The sequence below is a fragment of the Tupaia chinensis genome, unplaced genomic scaffold (assembly GCF_000334495.1).
Source record: "Tupaia chinensis unplaced genomic scaffold, TupChi_1.0 Scaffold000252_1, whole genome shotgun sequence".
In the NCBI taxonomy this organism is placed as follows: Eukaryota; Metazoa; Chordata; class Mammalia; order Scandentia; family Tupaiidae; genus Tupaia; species Tupaia belangeri.
Window position 1 is genome coordinate 531,006 of NW_006159732.1, and position 21,303 is coordinate 552,308.

Consider the following 21,303-nt stretch of genomic DNA (forward strand, 5'->3'; position numbering starts at 1 on the left):
GACTACATGGGAGTCCAGCGACATAGCCATTACGCTAACTGCTGGTTCCCTGATGGCTTGCTTTCTCATTTTTCCACTCTCTCTCTGACCCTTTGTGGTCAAACTAAAACAAGTAAAATAAAGTAAAATTAAATAATTATTTAAAAAAAACTTTAATAAGGGGGAAATGGCTAGGATATACTGCTGAATTTTTAAAATTATACACACACACACACACACACACACACACATATACATGTGATTCCAGTAATGTTAACATACATGTGTGTAGAAAAAGGACGGGAGAAATAGCCCCTAAATCTCAGTAGGGCAGATTGTATTTTCTTTTTTATTTTTAATGAATTATGTACTTTTTTTTAAAAAATTTGCTATGAGGCACGTGTGCTTCACCAGAGAGAGAGTGAGAGAAAGTGAGAAAGCAAGCTGCCAGGTCTGTACTGAAACTGAGGTCGGCCAGCTGGGAGTCCAGCCGCTTAACCACTGTGCCACCTGCTGGCCCTGAGGCGGCTTATATTTTCATCCTCTGGGCTCTTCATACGCTGTGACCTTGGTTCTCCCGTTGAGAGGTGGGGTCTAAGTTCCCGCTCCATGGACTCTTGACAGTGGAGGCAATGTAATTTCTGCCTGGCCCTGGGCAGCTCGTATGTGGAGCACAGACACCGTGTTCTGAGGAAGCAGTGGATACCCAGACCCGCGTGATCTTGCAAAAGCCTCAGCTGAGGCTCTGGTTGACTTCGGTCACCAGACATTCAAGTGAGGAAGCCCCAGCCACCTTTGTCAGCAACTGTGTGAGAAACCCCGAGAACGAGCAGCCTTAGTCCAGCTAAGCCCCAGAATGAGGAGATAATAATGACTGTTGTTGTTCAAAGCTACAGAGTTTGGGGTGATTTGTTATACTGCAGTAGATATCCAGCAATATTAGTTGATCACTGGATTGTGAGATTTAGGTATTAATAATCCTTTTGTATATTTTCTAAGAGTTCTACAATGACCATTTCTTGTATAATCAGTAACAACATTATTAAAAATAAAAACGAATTTTATCTTCCCTTCACCAAGGGAGAAACTAGGCCTAAATATGAATGTAGGGAGTTAAGCTAGACTTGGAGAAAATCTTTTCATGCCAGATTTATTAGATGCTGGAAAGAACGCGGTGATAAAACTAAGCGGATGCCGTGGAAGGTAGATTTGGAGTGAGTAAACTTGAAAATGAATCTGTTTTCTGGGTGACCTTGAACAAGCCCTTGCTGAAATTCACTTTTCTATTTTGAAAAATGCAGCTGGCTGCTTCAGGAAGATAACATCCACCAGGGCGCCTGGCCCAGAAAAGGCGCCGCGTGAGCGGTACGCAAATCCCGTCTGATCAATGCCCGTTATAAGCGGGCACTGCAAGCTTTGCGGAGGGCTTGAAGACCTGCCACCAGGGGCTACAGTTCGAATTAATACAATTGCCTGTTAAAGAGGCACAACCCAAAACTCAAAACAAAAAACCCCTAAAACAAAAATCCACACATGCAGCGGCTTTTCCAGCTGTCCTTGCCTACGGGGCTGGCTAAGGCCCCCGACACTCAGTCCCGCCCCCACGGCCGCTGGAGAGGGAGAGCAGGCAACCCGCGGGGCGGGCGCGCAGGTGGGGCCGCTGGGGGGGCAACCCCGGAACGCGCCTCCCTCCTGCCCTCGGCTCTCCGTACCCCTGCCCGCTTTCGGCAGTTCGGCTGCCAGTTGGTGCGTGGATGTGGGCCGCAGCCTCCATGGAAGCCTCCAAGCGTAGACCCGGGCCTTCCCTGGGGAAGTGGGTAGAAGGACCCAGAAACGGAAAAGAAGGAGCATCTCGGTTATGGGGGTGCAGGGGGAGGCCGTGAGCCCTCTTTGTGTGGTGGGGGCACGTGCTCACTGGAGCTCCGGGGGCATCCAAACCGAGAAACTCCCCGTAGGGAGGGAGGCTCTGATTTAGAGGCCAGCCTTACCCTTCACTTTCAGTGGCTGGTGGAGTTAGTTTTGACTGACATCTTTCTCACAAGGGTCTTGTCTTTGTCTCCGGGTGGCTTTCACTTTTTAAACTTAACCCGTGCATAGATGAGCCCATGATCACTGGGAACAGTCCTCGGGGCTGCCATCTTCCCTCCATCTCAAAGGCGACCTGTGGCAGAGAGCTGGAGCCGGTTCCGGAGAAAGGAGACTCTGGCGTGACCAAGATGGAGAGGAGATACAGTTGAGTTGTGTGCAATCGGGAGGGCAGGGTGGGTTTGGTCACCATATCCAAGGGTACTGCTGGAAGGTTGGAGGCTAGTTTGCGGACAGATGGAAACAACCGTGAGCAGTAATCTATGTCTGTATTAGCAAGAGCTGATCAGGCAGAGAGCACCAAAGCAGAGATTCTCTTAAGTTACCTCTTGGCTTCTCAACAAGAGAAAACTTTGTTTGTTTATTATTTTAATTTGACCAGTGAGGGACAGAGAGAGGGAAAATGAGAAAACAAACCTCTGGGACTTGAACTGTGGTCGACCATGTGGGAGTCTGGTGCCCTTTATCCATCAGCCACCAGCTGACCCCGGAAGTATTATATATTACAAATGTATAAAGAGGGGGCCAGCTGGTGGCATGGTGGTTAAGGTGCTGGACTCCCACATGGCCGACCATGGTTCAAGTCTCAGACTTAGCAGCTTGCTTTCTCGCGTTCTCTTTCTGCTGAGCACATGTTGCCCTACAGGAAATTTAAAAAATAATAATAACAATACAAATAATAATAAAATAATTCTTTAAAACAAAAAAATGAAACAAATGCCAAAGCTGATTGTCCAGTGCTTTAGTGGATTAAAATAAATTATTAGTGAGGCTGGTCAGTTGGCGTAATGGCTATGTCGCAGGACTCCCACGTAGTTGACTGTGGTTTGAGACCTGGACCTGGTAGCTTAACCTCACGCCGGGCGCATGTGTGTGCATGCCTAAGATCCCGAGAGGAGAATGGAGGAGAAGGGATTGCGGTGTGGCCATCCTCCTTGGGGGGTGATTTCTCGCTTTCTGTCTCTCTGTCTCTGTCTTTCTGGTGAGAGCATGGGCCCTATAGCAAAAACTTCTCAAAAAATAAATAAATACATTGATGAGGCTGGGATGGGACATGAGGCAGCCGCTCTTCGGAGCCTGTGGACTTCCACTTTTTACTCTTTACTCAAATTTGCTTCATGAGACAATTCAGGGAGAAATTTTGAACATTCTAAGAAAACATTTAAGTTGACTAATGCTGGTAGCTCTATAATTGGTTCCTATGGCTGAGGAGAATGTTTTGGGGACCCTTTTGCCTTTAGAGAAGAGTCACAGTCTCCCAGAAAACCTAGGGGCATTTTCTGCTCAGGCCTTCATTTACCCGTCATGGATGGGTGAGTGGCCTGCATGCTGCAAAAAGGGGTTGTAGAATGTCCTGTTTGGGGGGGGCAGCAGGTAGTATGACAGTTAAGGCTCTGCACTCCCACACGGCTGACCAATGTTCAAGTCCCTGACTCAGTTGCTTACTTTCTCACTTTCTCTCTCTCTCTCTCTGGTGAGTACACAAATCCTTTAGCAAATTTAATAATAATAATAATAATAATAATATAATAGTAATAATGACAATAAATACAAAAAAAGGATGTCCTGTCTGTGCCCCATCAAATCTTAGCTTGGTCCCTGGTCCTCTATTGGTTGTAGGGAACGTCTTGACACATTTTTTTCATAGAAAAACAAACAAAAAAATCCATCATAACTTTTCCAATGACCCAGTATATTCTAGGTCTGTGTTTTCCTTAGTCTCTCCTATAGTGTGGGGAAAGGAGGGAGGAGCAACTTATCACACCCTGCTCTAAGCTGGTGCCAGTAAAGCTGGAAGAATCAGATCTATTAATTGTCCAAAGGGTCTTGGACTACAAGGAGAAAAGGGATCTGGGATTCTAACTTGAAGCTCCAAATCTTTCTGTAGTTTTCAGTTTGGTTTCAGCTGCCCTCCCACACGGCTGACCAATGTTCAAGTCCCTGACTCAGTTGCTTACTTTCTCACTTTCTCTCTCTCTCTCTCTGGTGAGTACACAAATCCTTTAGCAAATTTAATAATAATAATAATAATAATAATATAATAGTAATAATGACAATAAATACAAAAAAAGGATGTCCTGTCTGTGCCCCATCAAATCTTAGCTTGGTCCCTGGTCCTCTATTGGTTGTAGGGAACGTCTTGACACATTTTTTTCATAGAAAAACAAACAAAAAAATCCATCATAACTTTTCCAATGACCCAGTATATTCTAGGTCTGTGTTTTCCTTAGTCTCTCCTATAGTGTGGGGAAAGGAGGGAGGAGCAACTTATCACACCCTGCTCTAAGCTGGTGCCAGTAAAGCTGGAAGAATCAGATCTATTAATTGTCCAAAGGGTCTTGGACTACAAGGAGAAAAGGGATCTGGGATTCTAACTTGAAGCTCCAAATCTTTCTGTAGTTTTCAGTTTGGTTTCAGGGTCAAAGAGAAAATTGCAACATGTTGTTTCTTTTTTTAAATTTGCCAGAGGGCCTGTACTCTTAAGAGAGACAGAGAGAGAGAGCACTCCCTTGATGGGGGCATGGTCACATTGCAATCCCTTCTCCATTTCTCCATCATGTTGGGATTTGGGGCATGCACACATGTGTGCCTGGTGTGTTTTTCAAGCCTCCGAGGCTAGGATTTGAACTGTGTGGTGGGGCATGTAAGATCTGGCTCCCCCAACTACTAAGCCATTGGGTCAGCCTAAAGCTGCTGCTTTGATGGTGGCTAGAGAGGCTCCATGTTTCTGTGTTAAGGGTTCCAGAAGGGCACTAGGCTCTGGGATTGCCAGGCCACACTAACTAAAGACCCATGGCTTCCTTTCTAGCTCTGTAGGTGTGTGTGTTGAGAAGGACCACATCTGAGTTCAATTTGGGTTTCAGGGAAGAAAGACTCTACATGTACATATGTGTGTTTGTATGCATTTTATTTCAGCAGAGACAGTCCACTGCTTTCATTATTTCCCAGGGGGTAGGGGTGGGGTGTTTGTAGTCCAAGAAGGATTGAACCACTGTGTTAGGTCCTTAGGATACTTGGTGAGCAGATACTCAGGGGTAGGAAACAGAGAGGTTAGAAAGATATCCAAACTAAGCTAGCATGGCTTGGTATATTATTTTTCTCCCTGCCAGACAGAGCTATTGTGAAAATCCATCGAAATGACAAGTGTGTGAAAGTGTTTTGGTTATGTAAGGTGTTATTTTCTGCCTAAAGAAATAGAAATAATTATCTTAAATTCCACAGATGGTAACAAAGACAGACTTCTTCTAAATTCTCCTTTTCTCCCTGAATTCTTTTTTGGTCGCCAAAACTTTTTCTTTTCTTTTTTTGTTATAGGGCTGGTGTGCTAGCTGGAAAGGCAGAAAGAGACAGAGAGACAGAAAGCGAGAAATAACCCCCCAGTGGGGGATGGCCATGCCACAATCTCTTCTCTATTCTCTCAGGAAAGACACACACAGCCTGTGTGAGTTTAAGCCACTGAGTCCGGGACTCAAACTGTGGTTGACTATGTGAGAGTCCAGTGACGTAACCATTATGCCATCTGCAGAACCTTTTCTTGATCTTCTGTATTGCATCATCTTTTCTTATTTCACAGTGTTTTAGAGACTCATTAGAATTTCCTGCATTATGGCTTAGTTGACATTTATTGCATTTGAGTAACAATTCTCATGTTGATACAAGGTGAACCTCTTGAGAAGGGTGTACTCCCATGGTGTTTTTTGTTTCTCACCCCTGCCTTGTGAACTAGACAGGGAGGTGGGGCAGGCACTGGAGATGCAGGTGGGGAGAGGTAATTGATGTCTTAGAGTAACACTGTGCTACTTACTCTATGCAAAGGCAGCATCGGTGTCAGAATGGAAGCTCCTACCTGGGAACGAGTGGGAGTATCTGGAGACCAGGTTTGGTGTCTTCAGCTCATGTTTGGGGCTGAGTGACTTCTAGGAAGATCCCGCAGTCAGCTGGAACTGGAAGAGTGTGCTGTCTGCCAATTTTGCAAAGAGATTGCTCTACCCATCCTTGCCCATCAGATAGGGCTTCCCCATTATTGCAGACTCAGACAGTGGCTTTTCTAGAGTGTTGCTGTCATGAAACTTAGTAAGCAAGCAAGGAAAGTTTTAGGTGTGATTTCCTCTCACTGCTTAGAGTCATGGAATGCATTTAAATTTTACCCTTAAAAAAAACCCAAAAATCTTGTCAAGGGTCCTCTCTGTTAGCAATTCTTGCTAAATTGTTGAATTCCTGAGTTCTGTGGTAGAATATATAATTAAAATGTTCATGTGCTATGATGACCCAGCTGTGGTGGCACAGCCATGGTGTGCCGGTCTAGATGCTAGAATTCCATGGAACCCAACAGTTTGGTTCCCAGGTCAACCTGTACATGCTGGGTGGGCCTGTGATTCTGGTTGGCAGGTCAGGCTGGAAGTGGGGTGATCCCAGGATGAGACTCTGTTGAAAGACCTTGCCTTTCTCTTTCTCAGAAAATAAACTTAAAAATATATATACATGTGGGGGTCAGCAGGTGGCATGGTGATTAAGGCGCTGGACATTCCTCCCATGGCCAACCACAATTTGAGTCCCGAACTGTGGCTTGCTTTCTCGGTTTCCTTCTGTGTGTGTGTGTGTGTGTGTGTGTCTAGTCAAATTAAAATAAATGAATGACTAAATAAAATGAAATAAATCATTCTTTTAAAAAAATATACGTGCTCTGAAAAGGCACACGTTAAATTCTGCAGGTGAGCCAGCTGGTGGTGTGGTGGTTAGGGTGACACCATGGGTCCCCTATGGCTGACTGTGCTGTTTGAGCCCAGACCCGTCAGCTTGCAAAACATGCCACGTGCTCCTGTGTGTGTGCCCAAAATCCTGCAAGGAAAGACAGATGGAGGAGAAGGGGTTATAGTCTGATCATCTCCCCTGGGGGGAGATACTTTCTCCCTTTCCCCCTCCAGTGAGAGCACATAGTCTCTGTAAAAAAATTAAAAAAAAATCCTATGGACAAAAATGACCATAAATACATGATATTATAAATACCTTAGAACTCACATCTGAGTGTCAACCTAGAAGACTCCTCAGCCCCTGGCTTTTTTCCTTCTCCACATATGGAGGCCCCTCCTACATTCCTACACATACATTTCAGACCTTTTTCCATAGATACATTTTTAGAAGTGGAGCCATTATGTCAAGAGGTGTGCACCTCTCGTAGGCTTTGGGGTTGTCTTCAGCCAAATTGCTCTTCAGTAAGATGGGGATGTTCCTGCCAGCAGTGGACAGGAAAAGTTTCCTGCCAGAAGTGGACAGGAAGGCCAGTCCTCCAAGCTGTCTCAGCCCTGGGTATTTGCAAAACAATAATTATGCAATGGCATCTTGTTTTAAATTCAGTTCTTTGATTATTGAGGTAGGTGAACTTTTTTACTAAATATATATTGGCTGTTTGTACTGTTTTCCCCCCCTTTTATTAAATGTATTTTTTTATTTCTTCCATGAGTGAGAGAGAAATAGTATCTCTCACAGGGTTTTTGTTTATTTGTTTGTTTGTTTTTTGAGAGTTTTTTTCTATAGGGCATGTGTGCTTGCCAGAAAGACAGAAACAGAGAGACAGGAAGTGAGAAATCACGTCCCAGGAGGATGGCCATGCTGCAATCCCTTCTCCTCCACTCTCCTCTCGGGATCTTGGGCACGCATGCCCATGCACCTGGTGTGAGTTTAAGCCACCAGGTCCAAGACTCAAGCCTCAGTCAACTACATGGGAGTCCAGTGACATAGTCATTACGCTAACTGCTGGTCAGGGTTTTTATTATTTATTTATTTAGAGGCTTTGCCATAGAACACGTGTGCTCGCCAGAGAGAGAGAGAAAGACAGAGACAGAGACAGTGAGAGGGAAAGCGAGAAATCATTCCCTAGGGGGGATAGTCATGCCACAATCCCTTCTCTTCCGTTCTCCTCCTGGGGTCTTGGGTATGATTGTACACATTCCTTGTGTGATTTTCAAGTTTCCAGGTCCTGGACTGGAACTGTGGTCAGTCATGTGGGAGTTCAGCCACGTAACCACTACACCATCTGCAGGCCTCTCTCAGAGTCTTAATTCCCCAGTCCACCCTCAGCGTCAGTCAGCCCAGATACTAGGCACACGTGTGCTGGCATAATCAGGTCTCCAGATACAAACCTGGAGTTTTCCCATGTGGGTCATCCTCTCAGAGTGTCATGCACCAGCACCAGTGTCCAGCCTGTTATCATGAGTGTTTATTTTCAAAAAGCTCCTTCCTTCCCTCCCTTCATCCCTCTCCTTTTTTTTTTTTTTCAATGAGAGACACAAAGAAGGAGAAAGGGAGATGAGAGATAGTATCCTTAACAGTGTTTCTGCATGCGATGCTGTGCCCAGCCTTCCCACCCAGCCAGCATCATGGGAACATGCACACACAGTGTGTACGGGTCAACCCAGGAACTGAACCCCAATCTTCCATATGGCTTCCAGCATTACTGAGAAGTGCTCTGTGACTATACCTCTGTGGCTGGGCCTGTATATGTGTAGTTTATTTGTTTGTTGTTAAATTTTATTTATTTACTTATTTTACTTGCTATAGAGCACATGTGCTTGTCAGAGATAGAGAACGAGAGAGAGTGAGGGAAAGTGAGAAAGCAAGGCACCAGGTCTAGGACTCGAACCATTGTTGTCCATGTGGGAGTACAGTGCCTCAATCACCATGCCACCTGCCAGGTCCTTGTGTGTGTGTTTTTAAGAGTTACTTGATCATGTCTTTTGCCCATTTTTTTTTTTCCTTTGGGTACTTATTTTTATCTTACAAATTTACAAAAAACTCATAATTTGTCATGACCACTAACTTTTTCTTCTTATTATATAGGAAATTTTCCTCCAGTTTAAGTTGGAATGTTAAATGTATATGTATTAAAATCAGTGCATCTTTTTCTTTATTTTGTCTATTTTTTCCTGACCAATAACTTTTCCACTTTAAGATTCATACACATTCACTATTTTTCAGGTACATCTTTTATTTTAGCTTTTACATATAAATCTATAATCCGTCTAGATTATTCCATTTTGGTATAGGAGATACTTACTTATCTACTTAATTAAATTTGCTAGAAGGTGCAAGTGCTCACCATAGCTAGACAGAGAGAGGGAGAGGGAGAGAGCACCCCAATCGGGTGTGGTTACTCTCAACTCCCTTTTCCATTGCTTTTTTTTTTTTTGGAGAGGTTTTTGCTATAGGGCATGTGCGCTTGCCAGAAAGACACAGAGATACAGAGAGATAGAAAGCGAGAAATTACCCCCCAGGGGGGATGGCCACACCACAATCCCTTCTCCATTCTCCTCTCAGGATCTTGGGCATGCACGCACACACACCTGGTGTGAGTTTAAGCCACCGGGTCCGGGACTCAAACCGTGGTTTACTACATGGGAGTTCAGCAACATAGTCATTACGCTAACTGCTGGTCCCTCCCTTCTCCATTTCTCCACCCCATGGAGAAATGGGCTCCAGTGCATGGAGCATACATGCTCTCATGCCCGGTGTGTTTTTCAAGCTGTCGTGGCTGGGTTTGAACTGTGCAGTTGGACTTGTGGTAACTGGCTCCCTTAATCCCCAGGCTATTGGGCTGGTCCTAATTTTATTTTATTCCAAATGGTTAATTAGTTGTTCTAGCAATATTTTTTTGAATAATCTATCCATTCTTCACTGTGATAAAATGCCACTATTATAAAGTTTTGTTCTATGTCTTCTATTTTGCTCTACTCATTTATCGTTGTTTGTGTCAATAGTATCTTAATTATTATAACATTCTGTTATATCTTATAAATTGTGCTTCATAGCCGTGTAACCCTGAACAAGTTATTTGATATTTCTAGGACTCAATTTCCTTATTTGTAAAACTATTTCTATTTTATTTGTAATTATAGCCTCTTTTCATTTGTAACATTGTTTACTTGTGTTTTAAATTTTTTCTTGAATTTTATTTATCTACATTATTAGTTTCTTTTTTTTCATAAAGACATAATTCTTTGTTTCAGTCATTTCTGCTTTTATTTTATGGTTTCTTTCTTATCATTTTTGTCCCCCTCTTATATCCTAAATGGAAAGCTTAGGTCATTATTTTATGTATTTATTTTTTTGCTATAGGACATGTGCACTTACCAGAGAGTGAGAGAGGGAAAGTAAGAAATCAACCCCTCTACCCCCAGGCAATAGCCATGGCTTAGTCCCTTCTCCTCCAGTCTTCTCTTGGGATTTTGGGCACTTGTGTATATGCACCCAGTGTGGTTTTCAAGCCTCTGGGTCGGAGACTAGCACTGCAGAGTTGGCAGTGTGGGTTCCAGCACCTTAACCTCCATGCTACCTTCTGGCCCATTAGCTCATTTAGCTTAGGAATCATCGGTTTTTGTTTTTCTAGATTTTTGCCATAGGACATATGCATTCATCGGAGAGAGAGGGGGTGGGGAGGGAGAGAGAGAAAGAGAGAGAGAGAAAGTGAGAAATCACCCTCCACAGAGGATGGCCAAGCCCCAATCCCTTCTCCTCCATTCTCCTCCTTCACCATGTGGGATCCAGTGCCTTAACCACCATGCCACCTGCTGGCTCAGGAATCATGTTTGAACTCTGCAACACACCAAATCTAAGCTGGGTAGTTTTCATAGTTTGCATCTCTGAAGTTGGTTTTGGTTTTAAGCAGTGCTGTAGGCCTGGCAGCGGGAATGAGGTGGTGGTCCTAGACTTTGCTGTATGAGCACTGAAGCATCAAGAATATATTTTCTGTTGCCTGGAAGAAAATTCCACCAGCCATAGAGAAGCACTCATGTGAGAAACGCTGCATCGCCCACTTTCTTATTCCTCTATGATCAATATTAGGTGGAAAGTGGAGACATGAGTGATCGGGTTGTCAAGTGATTTAGAAGTTGGACTTCTGAATGTGAATAATGTTAAAGAATGCCTTAGCCAGACTGGCCCCGTGGCCTACTGGTTAAGGAAGCCATATGCCATCTGCTGCAGTTTGAATCCTGGCCCTGGAGGCTTGGAAAATGTGCCAGGTGCATGTACATGTGTGTCCAAGATCCTGAAAAGACGGAGAAATGCAGAAGGGATTGCAGCATAACTATACCCCATGGGGAGGGGAGATTCTTTCACTTCTCCCTGTCTCTCTCTTTGGCAAGTGCATGTGTCCTCTGACAAACTGCAAAAAAAAAAAAAAAAGAATGCCTTAGACAATTTACTTTGCTTATATTTTTCTTTACAAATGTAAATGAGTGGTATGTGGTATGTAATTGAAGTCTGTATCTAAGTAAACCTAAAAGGAAGCTTCAGTAAGTAGAAAATGAAAATTCTAAGTGCTAACGCATGGTGTCATAGTTGGCATAATTGGTGGTCTTTGTTCTTTGTGGTGCATAAAATAATAATGTTATTTCAATAGATAGTGTCTTACATTTAGTGAAAGACAGTATATGCATTTAAGGCTCCGAGCTTCTAACTACTGCTGCAGTTGAAGCCCACACGTTCTGATATATGGTACTTCCGTGCATTGATCATTAAGTACCTTGTGATGTCCATGACTATTTCTTCTTTTGTATGAATTATTTACAAGTGGAGTTTGAGTTTCCAAGCCTATGGATGTCTCTTGGCTGCCTCTTTATTACTGATTTATAATTGTATTGCATTGTGGTTCGAGACTGTGGTTTATATTATATTTGTTGATACTTCTTTTGTGGTGGCATAGTATATGGGTGAGTCTTCCTCTGGCTGCTGAGGCCCCGTCTGTCCCCTCCTCTCAGCTCTGCTCCTCTTGCCCCTTCCCCCCAACACTGGGCCATCCCAGCCCCTCATACCTCAAGTAACCAGTTGCCCTCACTGTGCTTGGGCAGCTCTAGGCTCTTGGGCGTGCTCTGGAACAGTGCTTCCTATGGTTGGCTGGCCCTCAGAATCACCTGAGGTGGTTCTTTTTTTTTTTTTTTTTTCCTTTGGAGAGGTTTTTTTTGCTATAGGGCGTGTGCGCTCGCCAGACAGACAGAGAGAGACATAGAGACAGAAAGCGAGAAATCACCCCCCAGGGGGGATGGTCATGCCGCAATCCCTTCTCCTCCATTCTCCTCTCGGGATCTTGGGCACGCACGCACACGCGCCCGGCGTGAGTTTTAAGCCCCCGGGTCCGGGACGCGAACCGCAGTTGACTACGTGGGAGTCCAGTGACATAGCCATTACGCTAACTGCTGGTTCCCTCCTTTTCTTTTTTAAAAATTGCTACAGGGCCTGTGTACTCCACAGAGTGACACAGAGAGAGCGAGAGAGAGGGAGAAACCATCGTCAATGGGGTGTGATCAGACTCAATTCCTCATCCTCCTCCTCTGCATCCTGTAGGGATTTGGGGCACGCATGCACATTCATGTGTTTTTCAAGCCTCTGGGTCAGATTAGAACTGCAGTCTGCAGGACCAGCAGGTGGTATGGTGGTTAAGGTGCTGGACATTCCCACATGGCCAACCGTGGTTCAAATCCTGGACCTGGTGGCATGCTTTCTCACTTTCCTTCTCTTCTCTCTGTGTGTCTCTCACTGGTCAAATTAAAATAAATGAATGACTAAATGAAATTAAGTAAATAATTAAAAAAAAAAAGAACTGTACTCTGCTATGTGGGGTTTGGCTTCCTTAACCATTAGTCTACAGGGCCAGCCCTGAGATGGTTCTTCTTTTTTTTTTTTGGGGGGTTTTTTATTTTTTGCTATAGGGCGTGTGTGCCTGCCAGAGAGACAGAGAGACACAAAGCGGGAAATGACCCCCTAGGGCGGATGGCCACACCGCAATCCCTTCTCCTCCATTCTCCTTTTGGGATCTTGGGCACGCACGCACACGTGCTTGGCGTGAGTTTAAGTCACCTGGTCCGGGACTCAACCCGCAGTCTACTACATGGGAGTTCAGCAACATAGCCACTATGTTAACTGCTGGTCCCAAGATGGTTCTTACCTGTACTGATTTCCAGACTGTAGTCTGGGCCAGAGCCCCGGAATCTGCAGGCTGAACAAGTGCCCCCAGGTAATTCTTGTGACCCAGCAAACTTTGGAAATTATGTGCACTTGGAAATTGGGTTAGAATGGGTAGAATGGAGCTAGCCTTGAAGATCCCTGCCAGAGTGAACCTGGGAGTTACTGAGGCAGGAGGGCTTGTTCAAAATGCAAGCTCCCAGGCCTTTCTCAGAAAAATCCCATTCAGTAAGTCTATGGGGATTCGATGGGATTTGGGAATCTGTTTTTATTTTTTTAAGGTTTTTGCCATAAAGTGTGTGTGCTCGCTGGAGAGAGACAGAAAGAGGGAACTCACCCCCGGGGGGTTGGCCATGCCCAAATCCCTTTTCCTCCATTTTTTTTTAGGATTTGGGGAACGCATACACATTCATGCCTGACATGATTTCCTTTCTCTGTCTTTCTTTAACAATTTTTTAAAAAGAATTATTTTATATAACTTTATTTATTTATTTTAATTTGACCACAGTGGGACAGAGCATGAGAGAGTGAAAGCGAGAGGGAAAATGAGAAAGCAAGCAGCCATGTCTGGGACTTAAACCGTTGTCAGCCCATTGTGAGTCCAGTGCCCCTAACCAGCACGCTACCTGCTGGCCCCAGCCTGGCATGATTTTCAAGATGTCGGGTCTGGGACTTGAGCTGTGGTTGGCCATGTGGGATCCAGTCCCTTAACCACCATGCTACCTCTTGGCCTCCTCCTTTTTTTTTTTTTGAGAGGTTTTTGCTATAGGGCATGTGCACTCACCAGAAAGACAGAGACAGAGAGACGGAAAGCGAGAAATCACCCCCTGAGGGGGTGGCCACGCTACAATCCCTTCTCCTCCATTCTCCTCTCGGGATCTTGGGCACGCACACACATGCCTGGTATGAGTTTAATCCACTGGGTCCGGGACTCGAACCGCGGTTGACTACATGGGAGTCCAGAGACATAGCCATTACGCTAACTGCTGGTCCTCCATTTTTTTAAAAAATATTGTTTTCTTTCTTTATGATAGAGTATGAGCATGTGCACAGAAGAGAGAGAGTGAGAGAGACAAGTACTTTCTACAGGATCTGGACACACTATGATCTCCCTCCTCTGGTTCTCCAGCTCATGTGGGCATGTGTGTGCACACACATACATGCCAGCATGGTTTTTAGGCTGATCAACCAGGAATTTGAACTGAGGTTGCCATGTGGGATCCAACTTCTCTTCTGTGCTATGGAGCCAACCCAGAAATCTGTACATTTATATACACACATATACACACACACATAATATATATATATTTTTTTCTTTATTTTTTTTTGCACTTGCTAGAGGGGTGTGTGTGCCCCAGAGAGGGAGGGAGGGATAGAGAGAGAGTAAGAAAGCACCACCCAGGAGGGATGGTTGCCCTGCAGTTCCTTCCCTTTCACCTCTCCTCAGTGCAGAATTTTGGGCCCTTGCCTGGTGTGTTTTGCAAGCCACTGGGTCTGGGATGCAAACCGTGCAGTTGTCCATGTGGGGTCTAGCTGCCCCGACCACCATACCACTGGCTGGCCTCAACTCTGTATTTTTAACAAGCCTCCCAGGTAATTGTAATGCAGACAGCTCTGAGCATACTCTGAGAAACCCCCAAATGAAAGGACTTTGAATGGAGGAAGTATCTTAGCTAGTGGCCTTTAAGCTTTGTAGTCATAAGCAAAGTTGTCTTTTGAGTTTAGGGTTTAGTAATAGAGTTGGGACTTGACAAGAGTGGTAAAGGTAGGATTCATTTGCTATAGGCATTTGAGAGAAATGAGTAAAATATCATGGGGCTGGCCCTGTAGTGCAGTGGTTAGGTGCTGTTTATGGGAGGCTGATACCCAATGGCTAACTGTATGAATCCTGGTTGTGGAGGCTTGAGAAATGCAGGGCGCACATGCAGGTATGTCCCAAATCCTGAGCAGAGGGAGAAATGGAGGAAAGAGGATTGTGGCATGACCACACCCCATTGTGTCCATTCTGTCTCTCTCATGAGTGCACACGCCCTCTGGCATTAAAAAATGTATAAGTAGCCGTCCTGTTGATAGATGGTGAGGATTTGCAGAGGGCTCATGGTTTATACCACACACTTGTTCAGCATGATACTGTGTAGATGGAATAGCAGTCCGTCTAAAACTGTACTCAAGAATCAGAGCTATCTGGCTCTTACTATAATTTTCTTATAACCAGAGGTGACATTCTCTACTGAGCTTCTGTGCTTTATGATTATGCATAAAGAAATGCAGTATCTTAGGGCCAGGTGTTGGTATGATGGTAACTTAGCTGGACCCACACAGGAAAGGTCCTGGGCTTGAGTCCCAGGAACACTCTGAATGTATATGTGCCCATGGTCTGGACTGGCTGAGTCCAGGGTGGATCATAGTGTGAACACACTATTGGTGCCTGTCTCTGTTTCTCTCTCTCAGAATAAATAAATATAACAAACAAAATCCCATGATTTCTGTTTAAAAAAAAAAAGAAATGCGGTATCTATACATCTGTTTTTTGGGGGGTGGGGTGACTGGACAAAGCACACCTCTATATAAAATGATAAGAGAAAACACTGACTTTGTGAAGTATTAATTGTATGCTGAGTATGGGACCAGCAGATGGCGTAATGGTCACGTCACTGGACTCCCATGTAGTTGACTGCGGTTTAAGTCCTGGACCTGGTGCCTTAAACTCATGCCAGTCACGTGTGCGTGCGTGCCCAAGATCCCAAGAGGAGAATGGAGAAGGGATTGCGGTGTGACCATCCCCCCTGGGGGGTGATTTCTCGCTTTCTGTCTCTATGTCTCTCTCTGTCTGTCTGGCGAGCGCACATGCCCTATAGCAAAAACCTCTCCAAAATAAATAAATAAATAAATAGTATGCTGAGCGAAGATAATAGGTACATTTCTCTGTTTGCCAATCACTGGCTTTCAGGATTGCCTTATTTGTAATTGCAGGTGGCCAGGGAGTTATAATTCTTTTTAGTTTATTCATTTAAACCTTTATTGAGTAAGTACTTTGTGTCAGGTATTATTGTGGAAGCTACTGAGATGGATAAAATGTGTGAGGGCAACCCATGTAAGTTTCTGAAGGCAGCTTTTTAAAAAAATTTTTAATTAATATTTTGGATTATGACCACTACCTTACTCATCAGTCTTTCTATGGACAAATCCTTCAGGAAATTGTGCTGTGATCCCCAGTACACTGTATGGTGATATATAATTCAGTTAAGAACTTACGTCCTGAACGGTGTAGGGGCAAACTGTCTAGCATAACAGTTAGGATTTTAGACTTTGGTGCCACAAGAACTGTGATCAAATCTGGGATAGAAGTTTATCTTCTATGTGTTCTTAGGCAAATGGCTTAACCTTCTGTCCCTAGGTTTCCTCATCTGTAAAGCGGGGAAGAGAAGTAATACTTACGTCTGTGGGTCGTTATGGGGATTAAATTGGAAGATGTATGAAAGGTGTTAATATAATACCCAGTACAAAGTAAATGCTCAACTAATGTTAGCTATTTTTTTTTAAGGTTTTTGCCATAGGACAAGTGGGCTTGATGGAGAGAGAGAGAGACAGAGACAGTGAGAGGAAAAGTGAGAAATCACCCCCTAATGGCTAAGGCCATGCTGCAACCTCTTCTCCTCCATTATTCTCCAGGAATTTTGGGCATGCACACATGGGTTCAGAGTGATTTTTAAGCCGCCAGATCCAGGACTTGAACTGTAGGCAGATACGTGTGAGTCCAGTATCTTAAACACCATGCCACCCACTGGCTGCAATGTTAACCATTAAATTTTTTTTTTTTTAATAATCAAGAACAGGATAAAGTGCGGGACCAGCAGTTAGCTTAATGGCTATGTCACTGGACTCCGACGTAGTCGACTGTGGTTCGAGTCTCGGACCCAGTGGCTTAAAACTCAAGCCGGGCACGTGTGCGCGTGTGCCCAAAATCCTGAGAGGAGAATGGAGGAGAAAGGATTGTGGCGTGGACATCCCCCCGGGGGGTGATTTCTCACTTTCTGTCTCTCTGTCTCTCTCTGTCTTTCTGGCGAGGACATGTGCCCTATAGCAAAAACCTCTCCAAAGAAAAGAACAAGATAAAGTGGAAGATAAGGTTCATAGTGTAATTAAATGATGATACTTATGTTGCTGGTGCTAAACACAATGCTTTTCCAGAGAGACAAAGAAAGAGCGAAAGAAAGTGAGAAATTACCCCCTCGCCCCTCCACTCCTCAGGAGGATGGCCATACCACACTCCCTTCTCTTCTACTCTCCTCTTGGGATTTTGGGCATGCACACACATGTGACTGACATGCGTTTCAAGCCACCAGGTCTGGGACTTGAACTGCAGTCATCCCAATGCCTTAACCACTGCACCACCTGCTGGCCCCAATGTTAGCCATTACAATTTTTTTTTTTTAATCATCTGGGGAACAAGATAAAGTTAAGTTGAAGGTATTTTCTTTCTTTTCTTTTCTTTTCTTTTTTTTTTTTTATTAGAGAGAGAGATTTTTTTGCTATAGGGTGTGTGCACGCTCCAGAGAGACAGAGACAGACAGACGGAAAGCAAGAAATTACCCCCAGGGAGGATGGCCATGCTGCATTCCCTTCTCCATTCTCCTCTTGGGGTCTTGGGTACACACGCACACGTGCCTGGCATGAGTTTTACGACTCTGGGTCTGGGACTTGAACTGCGGTTGACTACATGAGAGGCCAGTGATGTAACCATTATGCCATCTGCTGGTCCCAGTTGAAAATATCTTCTATAATGTAATTAAATGATGATATTTCTGTGTTGCAGGTGCTAAACACAATGATTTTCTGGAATCGAAGGGATGCTTTGCTCATACACCTTCTGGCAGAAGAGTCAGTCCCTCATCTTCTGTTGAAACAGATCTGGATATCCGTGAGCCTTCAGGCCTCCCCGGAATGTCTCCTCAAATGGAGTAAGTGAGGGTCTGGTGCAGAGCTCTCACTGTTGGGGTAAATTCTGACCTGGAAGCCAGCAGTCGGAGGGGTAGCGTGAGAGCTAAACAGTCAGCGCGCAGACCCCAGCTCTGCCTCCTAGTAGCTATGAGAACTGGAGCAAATTACTTCATGTTCCTTGGTTTTCTTATCTGTAAATGGTGGTAAAACTTCATGGGACTAGGCCAGAAGGTCGTGTAGTGGTTAAGGCACTGGATTTCCACATTGCTGACTGTGATTCAAATCCCAGACCTGATGGCTTGCTTTCTCACTTTCCCTCTCTTTCTTTCTCTGGTGAGTACATGTGCCCCATAGCAAATTTAATAATAATAATAATAATAAAACTTATTTTAAAAAACTTAATAAAGCATACTTTATGACACTGTTATGAGGATTAAATGAATCATTACATGTAAAGAGATTAGATTTCAGGGCCGGTATATGGTGCAGTAGTTGAGGTGCTGGACTCCCACATGTTCAACTATGGTTCAAATTCCAGACCTGGCAGCTTGCTTTTTCACTTTCCCTTTCTCTCTCTCTCTCTGATCAAATTAATAATAATAATAACAAAAAATAAATAATTAAAAAAGAGATTAGATTTCTTGGCATATAATAAGTGATAAATTAGTGCTTGGTATTGTGGAATTCAAAAATGGGTAAAATTAACCTATATGTTTTTGGAATACATATATGCATACATAACTGGTAAAACTTAATCACAGAAATGACTATCCTAAGAGTCATACTGGGGCTGGCAGGTGGCATGGTGGTTAAAGGTGCTGGACTTCCACATGGCTGGCTGTGTTCGAGTGCTGGACCTGGTGATCTGCTTTCTTGTTTTCTCTCTCTCATACTCTGTCCCTCTCTGGTCAAATTAGAATAAATAAATAAAGTTAAATGAAAATAATTCTTTTTCTTTTTTGTTAAAGTCATAGTTAAGACTGTGGTTTCTTCTGGAAAGAAACACACAGAAATTTCTGAGGCACGGGGGAGGGGCAGGCTGGCAGTATTTTGTTTCTTAACATGGACTTTGGCTTTATAATTATTTGTCAAACTGTATTTATGTAATATGTACTTTTCTTTATTTGCTTCTGTTTTTTTTTTTTCCTCTTAGTTTTCTATAGGGCGTGTGCACTTATGAGAGACAGGGAGAGAGAGAAGTTAGAAATCACTCCCTAGGGGTGATGGCCGCCCAGCAACCCCCTTGTCCATTCTTCTTTTGTATGGACTTTGGCTTTATAATTATTTGTCAAACTGTATTTATGTAATATGTACTTTTCTTTATTTGCTTCTGTTTTTTTTTTTTCCTCTTAGTTTTCTATAGGGCGTGTGCACTTATGAGAGACAGGGAGAGAGAGAAGTTAGAAATCACTCCCTAGGGGTGATGGCCGCCCAGCAACCCCCTTGTCCATTCTTATTTTGTAATTTGGGGCACACATGCACACACCCTGGTGTGTTTTGCAAGCTGACTCAGAACACGCAGTTGGGTTTGTAGGATCCAGCGCCCTAACCACCATGCCACCTTCTGGCCCCATACTATGTGCTTTTCTCTGTGGACGATTCAGTGACATTAATCGCACTTATGATGTTGTGAAACCATCACCACTATCTATTTTGAAAACATTCTTATCACTCCAGCAGAAACTCCACCCTCCAGTCTTCCCTCACTTCAGCCCCTGGTAACCTCTAATGTACTTTCTGTCTCCGCCACCTATCCGAGGTGTGTGTATATATATATGTGTGTGTGTGTGTATGTGTGTGTGCGTGTGTATAAAATATAAGTAGAATCATACAATATTTGTACCTTTGTTTCTGGCTGATTTCACTTAATGTAATGTTTTAGGGTTCCCTGTTGCAGCCAAATAATATACATTGTGTGTCTAATACCATATTTTGTTTATCCATTCATCTATCAATGGACACTTGGTTTTTTTCCAGTTACTATTATGAATAATGCTGCAACAAACATTCACATACAAAAATTTGTTCACATCTCTTTTTTCAGTTTGTTCGTGTCTATACCTAGAAGTAGAATTGTTGGGTCATATGCTAATTCTATGTTTAACTTTTTGAGGACCACTGTTTTTTTTTGTTTGTTTTTTTTTTTGAGAGATTTTAGTTATAGGGCATGTGTGTTCACCAGAGAGACAGAGAGAGACAGAAAGCAAGAAAGCAAGAAAGCAAGAAAGCAAGAAATCACCCCCTAGGGGATGTAGCCACGCTGCATCCCTTCTCCTCCATTCTGCTTTCGGGATTTTGGCACTTGTGCATGCACACGTGCCTGGTGTGAGTGTCAAGCCACCGAGTCCAGGACTCAAACTGTGGTTGACCACATGCTTTAACTTCTATGCCACCTGCTGGCCCCACACTGAAATATTTCTAAACATGCATCTTTTGAGTATGGTTCAGGCTTCTCAAATTGTGAATAAATAAGTGATATGCTCAAGGACCTTTTTGTTCTTTTTTAGTTTTGTTATAAGGCACATGTGCTCCCTGGAGAAAGAGAGAAAGAATGAAAAAGCACCCCACGGGGGGATGGCCATGCTGCAGTCCTTTCTCCTCCATTTTCTTCTTGAGATTTTGGGTACACACAATCCACCTGGTGTTTTTGTTTTTGTTTTTGATCGTTTTTTTTTTTTTTTTTTTTTTTTGCATGTGCACTTGCCAGAAAGGCAGAGAGAGACAGAGAGACAGAAAGCAAAAAGTCACTGGGACCAGCGGGTGACGTGGTGGTTAGGGCACTGGATGCTCCCACATGGCTGACCACGGTTCAAAACTTGGACCTGGTGGCTTGCTTTCTCACCTTCTTTCTCTCTCTGTGTGTGTCTCTCTGGTCAAATTTTAAAAAATGAATTAATGAATAAATACAATTTTTAAAAAAGAAATAGTTATAAAAAAAAAAAGTAAGTGAGAAGTCACCTCCTGGGCAGGATGGCCATGCCACAGTCGCTTCTCCTCTCAGGATCTTGGGCATGCACACACACGTGCCCAGCGTGAGTTTAAGCTACCAGGTCCGAGACTCAAACCATGATCGACTAACATGGGAGTCCAATGACATAGCCATTACGCCATCTGCTGGTCCCCCACCAGGTGTGTTTTTCAAGTCTCTGTGTGGGGCTTCTAATTGCACAGTTGGTCATGTGGAATCCAGATGTCTTAATAACCATACTACTGGCTGGCCCAACTTAGGGACTTTTTATAGAGTAGTTGTCTCAGTTTTCATAAATGAGGGCAATTTTAGTGTAAGATCAGGCTCTAACTACTACTTAATATTTTTTGAGATATTTTTGTTATAGAGTGCAT

At 43.8% G+C, this 21,303-nt stretch overlaps 1 protein-coding gene across 1 annotated transcript in view; it reads left to right on the forward strand.

Annotated features, from left to right (window-relative positions):
- Positions 1 to 1,659: 1,659 nt before the first annotated feature.
- The window catches only part of SPATS1 (spermatogenesis associated serine rich 1), a 29,749-nt gene continuing 10,105 nt past the window's right edge, over positions 1,660 to 21,303 (forward strand). The window contains exons 1-3 of the mRNA XM_014588007.1: positions 1,660 to 1,725; positions 2,077 to 2,211; positions 17,837 to 17,981. Of these exons, the coding sequence (XP_014443493.1) occupies positions 2,085 to 2,211; positions 17,837 to 17,981 (272 nt within the window). The 5' untranslated portion in view covers positions 1,660 to 1,725; positions 2,077 to 2,084. The remainder of the gene's footprint in view (positions 1,726 to 2,076; positions 2,212 to 17,836; positions 17,982 to 21,303) is intronic.